The following is a 10,216-nucleotide window of genomic DNA, read 5'->3' as shown; positions in this document are numbered from 1 at the left end:
TAAATGGGAGGAATTTAGAAAATGGTACTTAAAAAATTTTGAAATAAAACAATTACTATATTTTCGAGATGAATTTTATAAAGAATTAGAAGAACAAAATGGTATTATTTATTTTGTTCCATGGTTCTTTAATAAGTATGTGAATAGTATAATTTCTACTATTTACAGAGAATATGATTTAGGAGAAAAGAAAATAAAATCTATTTTCCCTCCCCAAACAGGTTTTAAAATTGAAAAAGAAAAGATAACAATGTATTACCAAGCTTTTCAAAAATTACTGGAAGGTGATACTTTACCAGTAACAATTTTCCACCTAAATAAATTATTTAAACATATAAATTATACAAATTTATGTTTAATTATATTAGGAGAACAATTAGGTTCTATCCAAGAAAAAATTGAGGAAATAACCTCTTTAATAAAAAATAAAAAAGTTTTTGAAACAGGAGAAGTTATAGCCGTTCCAGCTATTCAACCCCCTCCTGAAATAAGAGATTTTAAATTAAAATCTAATTCTGAAATATCTAAATTATTAGATACTAAATTAGAATTTATTTCAGAAAAAATGAAAGGTTTAAATATAAATACTCTTTCAAAAGAATTTTCTAAATCCACAAATAAAGAAAATTATAAAGAACAAATAAACTTAGAAATTGCTAAGTTACAGAATAAATATGCTAATAAACCTAGCATGAATAAATATTATTATGATAGACCAACTCCTCAAGATGTCTTAATAGAAGAACAGGAGTACATAGTAAATAATTCTTATAGTGGGAAGAACATCTATGAATGGAACATAGATGGTCAAACTGACACCCAAATAGCTAATACTATACATCGAATGATGATGTATTCTACGATATGTAAAGCAAATGGAAATACAGATAAATCTATTGCTAAAATGATAGTAGCAGGATTTACTGGTCAATTAAAAGGATGGTGGGATAATTATTTAATCCTCCAAGACAGAGAACAAATTTACTCTTCTGTAAAAGAAGAAAATGATATCAGTCAAGAGAATAGTGTGTATACTCTTGCTATCAATATAATGGAACATTTTACAGGCAGATGGTCTGATAATTCTGAAAATATTAGAACTCTTTTGCAAAATCTAAAATGTAAAACCCTTACATCATTTAGATGGTATAAAGATACATTTTTATGCAGGGTAATGGAATTACCAGAGAGTAATAGTACTCATTGGAAGTCTAAATTTATAGACGGTTTACCTCATTTCTTTTCAGAAAGAGTTAAACAGAAATTGAGAAAAGATAATATTAATATTAATTATGATGAATACACCTATGGTAGTTTAATAGGTATATGTAAAAATGAAGGATTAGCTTTATGTAATGAAATAAAGCTAAATCAGCAAATTAAAAGACAGTCTTTAATGGAAAAAAGACAGTTAGGCCAATTTTGTGATCAATTTGGCATGGAGAGAATTACTCCCCAAAATAATAAAAGAAAAGATTCTTCTTCTCAAAAACCAAAAAAATATTTTAAAAGAAAAAGGAAAAGAGAAGAAAGAAAAATAGAAAGAGATAAGAAAAGGGAAATTAAACCCTTTGAAAAATTTTATAAAAAATCTTTTATAATTTGTAAAAAATGTGGCCGTCCAGGTCATAAAGCAGCAACTTGCTGGGTAAAGAAAAAATTGAATGAAATAAAAGATGAGATAATCTTAGAGAAACTTTAGAAAAGATTATCATAAATCCTAATAATACTTCTGATGAATCAGAAGCAGAATCTTCATATGAAGATATAAATATTTTAGATAATGAAAGCTTTATTTCATCTTCTTCAGATGATAATAGAGAATGTCATGAAGATTGTTGTAATAATGAAATAAATAATGATTCAATTTATGATATTATATCTCAATTCCAAAATATGGAATTAAATGTTATAACAAATGAATTTTTAGATTTATTAAAAAATATTCAAGATGAAAAAATTAAGAAAGAAATGATTTTAGACTTAATAAGAAATGATAAAGATGAATCATCTTCATCTAATAAAAATTTTCAACCTTATACTTTTGCTGAGGTTAAGAATCAATTGAATAAAAGAAATCAACTAAATAAACAGGTTGGTATTGAAGAATTAAAAATTGAGATTAATAATCTTAAAATAGAAATTAATAATCTTAGAAATAACAATAATAATTTAGAAGAAAGAATTATTAATTTAGAAAAAAGAAGATTGGAAATTAATGATGTAAATTTTCCAAAACTTCAATTAGAAAATTATTTAAAACAAATAGAAGAAATAACTTCTCAGAAATGGCATATTAAAGTCAAATTAATGATTGATAAACAATTTTCCAAAGAATTTACTGCTCTTTTAGATAGTGGAGCAGATTTAAATTGTATTCAAGAAGGATTAATCCCTTCAAGATATTTTCATAAAACCACCCAGAAATTAGGGTCTGCTGGTTGAAAACCATTACAGATAAGTTATAAGCTTCCCAATGCTTATATCTGTAATAATAATAAATGTATTCCTAATAGTTTTATTCTTGTTAAAGATTTAACAAGTCAAGTTATACTTGGATCACCATTTTTTAGGAAAATATTTCCTTTAACAAAAGTGGATGAAAAAATTATAAAAGGAACATTTCAAGGTGAAGAAATATCCTTTGAATTTGTTTCTGAACCAATCACTAGAATCATCAATAATATGATTGATGATTTAATTAAAGCAAAAATAAACCAAATAGAATTTTTAAAACAAGAAATAAATGAATTAACTATTTCAGAAAATTTAAAAAATCCTAAATTAAAGGATAAAATAAAATTGATTCAAAATAAGTTTTCTTTACAAATATGTAATGATCACCCAAATGCTTTTTGGGATAGAAAGAAACATATTGTTTCACTTCCTTATGAGGAAGATTTTAATGAAAGACAAATTCCTACCAAGGCTAGACCTTGCCAAATGAATTCTGAATATTTAGAATTATGTAAAAAGGAAATAGAATCCTTAATAAATAAAGGATTAATTAGAAAATCTAAGTCTCCTTGGTCATGTACAACGTTTTATGTTAATAAACATGCTGAGCAGGAAAGAGGAGTTCCTAGATTGGTTATAAATTATAAACCACTTAATAAAGTGTTAAAATGGATTAGATATCCAATACCTAATAAAAAGGATTTATTGGATAGACTGCATGATGCAGTTATATTTTCTAAATTTGATCTAAAATCTGGATACTGGCAGGTTCAAATTAATGAATCTGACAGATATAAGACAGCATTTACAGTTCCATTTGGACATTATGAATGGAATGTAATGCCTTTTGGGTTAAAAAATGCACCCAGTGAATTTCAAAATATAATGAATGATATATTCATTCCTTATTCAAATTTTATCATTGTATATATCGATGATATATTAATATTTTCAAAAAATATAGAAATGCATTTTCAGCATTTAGAAATCTTTAAAAATATTATTATAAAGAATGGTTTAGTAATTTCTAGACCTAAAATGATGCTTTTTCAAACTAATGTTAGATTCCTTGGTCATAATATTGACAAAGGAGTTATAATTCCAATACATAGAAGTATTGAATTTGCTTCTAAATTTCCTGATGAAATTTTAGATAAAACTCAATTACAAAGGTTTCTTGGGAGTTTAAATTATATTTCTCCTTATTATGAAAATCTTGCAAAGGATACAGCTATCTTGTATGATAGGTTAAAAAAGAATCCTAAGTATTGGTCAGACGATCATACTAAGGCAATACAAAAAATTAAACAAAAGGTTCAAAATCTTCCATGTTTGAATCTTGCTAACCCAAATTGGGAAAAAATAGTTGAAACTGATGCTAGTGACATTGGTTATGGAGGAATTCTTAAACAAGTTTCTCCAAACAATAAACAAGAATATTTGGTTAGATTCCATTCTGGAAAATGGAATAATAGTCAAAAAAATTACGCAACTATTGCAAAAGAAGTTTTAGCAATAGTAAAATGTGTTTTAAAATTTCAAGATGATTTATATAATCAAAAATTTACAATAAAAACTGATTGTCAGGCAGCTAAATTTATGTTTGACAAAGATTTTAAACATAATGTTTCTAAACAAATGTTTGCAAGGTGGCAAGCTCATTTAGCCCCTTTTGATTTTGAAATAATCTATAAAAAAGGATCTGATAATAGTTCACCAGATTTCTTGACGAGAGAATTTCTCGATTCTATTTTGCAGAATTAATGGGAATTAAAGGACCATTGAAAATTGCAATGGGAAATATTCGAAGACAAATTGATTTTGAATATAGGATGAGGATGAGACATGCTTTAAGAATAGCAGAATATAATATGGACTATTCTTTACATCCTCAAGAAAAAAATTTTCTTATAGCAAATGAATGGAATCAATACTATATTTTTAAGAATCGAATAAAGATTCTTCAAGAAAAAGAGATAATAATCTCTTGTGCTTAATTTTATTTGCAGGAATGGATCCTCCATGGCGAGGAGGAAAGAAGAGCCAATCCTCCAATAGAGGAAGAGGCAGAAATTCTCATAATAATTCTGAAATAATTATTGGTCAATTTGGCCAAAAGAGGCTAATAGCTTCCAATATTGCTAATATAGCAAATTCATCCAGTAATACTGGAAAAAATCGATTTAATGATCCTGAATACCAAGAATTCCTAGCTTTCAAAGCAGCTAAGGAAAAAGGAAGCAATACTTCCTATTCAATTGTTACTCAATCAGAAGAATCTGATGAAAGTTCTTATGATCAAAATCCTTATAAGGAGATAATTTTACTCCTTGATAATAAACAGCTTAAATGGAAAGATAATCCATGGACCTTAATGAAAAGGTTTTTCGATACTGGTTCATATCCAGCTGGAATTTATAAATCAAGATTCGTTTATGAATCAATTTTAAGAGCAACCGAATCTGCTCAAATTTTCCATCATAATTCTGGAAATGCTAAGGTTTTTACCTATAGCAAAATAATTATTAAAAGGATAATATCCTTAGAAGATTGGGGAAATTCTCAATTAAAAGAAAAAGAGATGAGTCATCCAGAATCTGGTGCTCTTATCAAATTCAATTATTGGGATTATATTGAAGCTTTCAATAAAGCTTTTCTATATCAAAATCCAATGAAGAAACATTCTTGGTTCTTCAAGATATGTCCTCAGGTTTATAACCAGGATATACCTAATTGGTTTTTAAAATGGTGGATTTCCTATGGAACATCTGTAAAAATTTTACCAGAATCCTTTAAAGGATACTATAATAAATGGGTTGAATTATCTCCCAGAATAATCGAAGCTACTCATAATAATGAGTTAATTGAAGGAATGCCTTCTCTATTTTTCTTTATGGAATTTGGAATTCCATGGATATGGAGATGGTCTTCAGAAGTTGGTCATACCACTCAAAATATTCCATGTTTAAGAAGAATTTTCTATACAAAATTTTGGAAAAAATTGACTTCAAAAAATAAAGAAGGAGTCATAGAAGGTCAAGAGACCATTGATCAAATCGAATCAACTCTGGACCTGTATCAAAAACATATTCAGGTTCAATCTCAAAGAGAATCTCCTAGCCCATTTCAACAAATTGCTAGGAAGATATCAATTAAAGAAGGAAAGGATCTTTCCAGAAAAGATTTACTGGAAAAATACTTTGCAGCCATGGAAGAAGATTTAATAAAAAACTTCCAACCAGGGCAATCTTCATCGCAATACTCTTCAAATCCATCTTCTAATCAAGAAGAAGAAGAAGATACAATGTTAGCAGGTTATTCTCAAAATCCAGAAGATGATGTCATGGATGAGGTCACAATAAAGGCCAAAACAAAATTGGAAATGTTAAAGAAGAAAATAATTGAATCAATTGACGATGAGGACGAAATTATGGGTCCCAGATCACATGCGTCTGATTAAAGGAGAATCAATAATTCAAAAAGTTGGGTAGAGGTACAATAATTAAAGCCAGCTGCCCAGACAAATGGAATCTCTTTTGGACACAATTGTCCAGATAATTGATGTATAATTATTACTTTTACTGTTGTTCTTTTGTTTGTTTTTTAGAACTCCCATTATAAAAGGAGTAGTAGGGTTTTGTTTAGAGGCAGAGATCAGAAAACCACTGATCAAAAACCCTTTCTTTCACTTGTAAAATATTCGATAATAAAAATCTTTGAAGTTTTTAAGTCCTTCATACTCCAGGTACAATTCATAATTTCTTTACTATTTTATTTTTATAATTTTAGCCTAATGAAAGGCTAAACTCCTAAAGTGTTGATTCATACCATGACCTAGTTGTAATCCATGTCTCAAAAAAAAAAAAAAAAAAAAAAAAAAAAAAAAAAAAAAAAAAGTCTGAAATTTTTGAAATATGTATGAGAGACTGGGCTGGTTCCATACTAAACAGGCATGTGAATATGTGTAGTGGTCGAATTATGGTAGCCCGTTTTAGCCGTTTTGATTGAAGGCGTTTTTAGGGCGTGGCCTGTACTGACCATATACTATTCAATGATGACAGTTAAGTATGGGTAAAACATCCATATGGCCTATTCATATATATTTTAGAAAATCAAGACAAATAAAATTTTTTTTTAATTTAAAATGAATTATTAATAAGAGATCGAAAGATACCCGGTCTGGATATACTTTACCAGTAACAATTTTCCACCTAAATAAATTATTTAAACATATAAATTATACAAATTTATGTTTAATTATATTAGGAGAACAATTAGGTTCTATCCAAGAAAAAATTGAGGAAATAACCTCTTTAATAAAAAATAAAAAAGTTTTTGAAACAGGAGAAGTTATAGCCGTTCCAGCTATTATTATTATTATTATTATAATATTATTATTATTATTATTATTATAGTTTAATATTATTATTATAATATTAAACTATAATATTATTATTATAATAATAATAATAATAATAATAATAATAATAATAATAATAATAATAATAATAATATTTTTCTTCTTCTTCTTCATAACTCATATCAGTTGATACAGATGCTGATGATTCCACTTATCATTATTATGTAATGCATCAGAAGAAATCAAACCTCCAGATCGGAACTGATAGCACCGGCATCTCTTCCGATTTCAACCCTAACCCAACTAATCATAACCATCTTCTTCCACCATCACCAAACCCTAACCCCAATTCCACTCTTCACCACCATCAAATCCTAATCAATGACACCCAATTCAACCCATTTCCAAAGCCCACACCTCACAAACGCCAATTCATCTCTCATATCACAAAACCCCCAATTTTCTCTAACCCCCATTACTCCAAACGCCTTTTTGCCGCCAAATCCGCCCTCTTTAACCGCTGCCGGACCCACCTCCGGCTGATCCTCTTACTCTCACTACCCTTCTTTTACTTCCTGGTTTCGAACCCGAGCCGCTCGTTGCTCCTCGATTTCTTATCGGCTTTCGCCTTCTCCACCGCTTTATTATTGTCACTAAATCTTGCTTTACCTAAATTACCATCAATCAGATTGTTTTTCTCAAGATCATTCCCAATTAAGCTGTACCCGTCTTCCAATTCATTGAATTTAAGACACTTTCCCGTGTTTTGGTCGATCTGGAATCGAATTAAATCCGATAAACGAACAGGGTCGGGGTGCTGGGTGCAGGCATACAACAACGGGGATGTTTACGAGGGCGAGTTTCATAAGGGGAAGTGTTCAGGCTGCGGGGTTTATTATTATTACATGAGTGGGAGGTATGAGGGTGATTGGGTCGACGGGAAGTATGACGGATACGGGATCGAGACGTGGGCCCGGGGTAGTCGGTACCGCGGGCAGTATCGGAATGGTTTGAGGCATGGGTTTGGGGTTTATGTGTTTTACACGGGTGATGTTTACGCGGGTGAGTGGTCAAACGGTCAAAGTCACGGGTGTGGAGTGCATACTTGCGAAGATGGTAGCCGTTTTGTTGGCGAGTTTAAATGGGGTGTTAAACATGGCCTTGGTCATTATCATTTTAGGTAATTTTTCACTTCGTTAATGTTAAATATTATCGGCTTTTATGATATTAACTAGGTTAGAAATTCGTGTAATACACTGGTTCAATAAAGAAAAAAAATTAAATTGCTTGAAATGAAGATTTAGGAGTTATAAAACAATATTTTGATATAAGATATATGATTAAAGTTACGTACAAGCTACTATATTTAAGAGGTGAAATAAGAGAATTGCGATAATAATCTTGGATTTATAGAATTGTGTCACGTGGCGCAGTCAGAGTCAGTTACTTATTTGTCAGGTATAGAACGGTAGATTAATTAATTGTCATGTTTTTTAAGGAATGGTGATACGTATGCTGGAGAGTATTTTGCCGATAAAATGCATGGTTTTGGAGTGTATAGTTTTGCAAATGGTCATAGATACGAAGGGTCATGGCACGAAGGAAAACGACAGGGGCTCAGTATGTACACTTTCAAAAGTGGAGAGGCTCAATCTGGACATTGGCAAAATGGTGTTCTTGATGTTCCTAGTTCTCAAACCACAATGTACCCTGTTTCACCTGTTGCTGTTTATCATTCAAAAGTTCTTAATGCAGTTCAGGTATGTTATTATATATGTATTGTATTATTCACTTTCGTTGTATATTATTATTTGTGATTTATCGTTTGAGATTGCTGTTCGGTGATCAGGAAGCGCGAAGAGCTGCAGAGAAAGCGTATGATGTGGCGAAAGTCGATGAACGGGTTAACCGGGCAGTGGCAGCAGCTAATAGGGCGGCTAATGCAGCTAGAGTCGCGGCTATAAAGGCGGTGCAGAAGCAGATGCACCATAGATCTAACAGTGACGGGCTTCCGACCCCGATGGTTCAAAATTTTCATCATCTATCGAGTCAGTTGCCGGTATGACTTCATTCCACAGGGAGTAGTGTTGGTTTTTAGAGAAAGGTGGTTTTGTTGGTTGTGTTTCTACTTGTAAAGTTTAGTGTTAGATTCGAGTTGTGGAGCCAATGGGAAGTTAAAAAAACTCATTATGGTATTTTATGTGTATTAACAAACTAATAACAATTACCACTGAAGTTATAAGATAGTCCAAATCTGGTGTTCATATAAGCAAGGTTCTTAGGCTTACAGAAAGTTTGTGTGTGAATTAATGGACATAAAGTTTAAAAGCTAGCAAAAGGTTGATACTCGATTTGGGTTCGGCTCAACTTGGATTTGAAGCAGAGCTTAAAATATGAGCTCGAGCTTGGCTAAAAGAAGGTACTTTAATTAACACATTTCAAGTTCAATAGAAAGTTACCATTTAACAGCTCAAAACACAATCAAAATAAAGCTCAACCAAATACTCAACAAATCCAAATCAAAGTTTGACTGAGCTAGCTAACGAGAGTAAACGGAGCTGAGATAACAAGCAAACCACCCTTAGCTCGGGCTCGTCTCGTTTACAAACTGAGCAACTCAGCTCGGCTCGGTTTCAAACCGAACATATTTTAGCATGCTCTGAGCTAGAGATGGCCAAAAAAAACCGGTTGGGGAACCGGTTTACCGGTTTAAACCGGAAACCGGTTTTTACGAAAACCGGTTTTTTAAAAACCGGTTTGACCGGTTTAGAAACCGCCGGTTCGTCTTTCGGTTACAAGTTCTAGATCCAAAACCGGTTAACGAACCGGTTAATAGAAAAACCGGTTTTTTTTATTAACCGGTTATGGAAAAACCGGTTAACCGGTTATGGAAAAACCGGTTAACCGGTTTATAAAAAAACCGGTTTATAACGGCTATATGACCGTTTTTTTTGTTTTTGGACCGTTTTTTTTTTTACCATTTTACCCCCACAAACATCTATATATAGTTTAGGTTGGGTATTGGTTAGATCACACTCGATTATACAACTCCAAACGCTCTAAACGTTTATTTCATACGCGATTATTTTGTTATCTCACGCTCAATTATACCACATTACCACTCCATACGCTCTTGTTTCGTAGTCGTTTATTTCATACTCGAGTATACCACTCTTATTTCGTAGTCGATTATCATGGCCTCCCAAAGTGCTGCTTCATCCGTCAACATGGGTGCCTCGAACACGGGAGAAACGGTCGTTCGAGTCATCCCCACGAAACGAAACCATGATGTTTGGCAACATTTCGACCTATGCGAAATGTCTAACGGTAGCCAAAAAGCTCGATGCAAACATTGTTTGAAGTTTTATGGCAAAGATGCAAACTCCACTTTAAAAGCGC

The 10,216-nt window shown here is 31.4% G+C and overlaps 1 protein-coding gene across 1 annotated transcript; it reads left to right on the top strand.

Annotated features, from left to right (window-relative positions):
• Nucleotides 1–691: 691 nt before the first annotated feature.
• Nucleotides 692–8,972, top strand: LOC143616639 (uncharacterized). The gene is made up of 6 exons (XM_077089413.1): nucleotides 692–1,074; nucleotides 1,171–1,322; nucleotides 4,467–4,957; nucleotides 7,054–7,997; nucleotides 8,316–8,577; nucleotides 8,667–8,972. The coding sequence occupies exons 1-6, from the start codon at nucleotides 692–694 to the stop codon at nucleotides 8,880–8,882; spliced, it is 2,448 nt and encodes an 815-aa protein (XP_076945528.1). The 3' UTR covers nucleotides 8,883–8,972.
• The last annotated feature ends 1,244 nt before the right edge of the window (nucleotides 8,973–10,216 follow it).

The sequence above is a fragment of the Bidens hawaiensis genome, unplaced genomic scaffold (genome assembly GCF_021521415.1).
Source record: "Bidens hawaiensis isolate Kalapana, Puna unplaced genomic scaffold, B.hawaiensis_p1.1 tig00048393_1, whole genome shotgun sequence".
In the NCBI taxonomy this organism is placed as follows: domain Eukaryota; kingdom Viridiplantae; phylum Streptophyta; class Magnoliopsida; order Asterales; family Asteraceae; genus Bidens; species Bidens hawaiensis.
The sequence above is the reverse complement of the archived record's forward strand: the minus strand, read 5'-3'. Positions and strand labels throughout refer to the sequence as shown.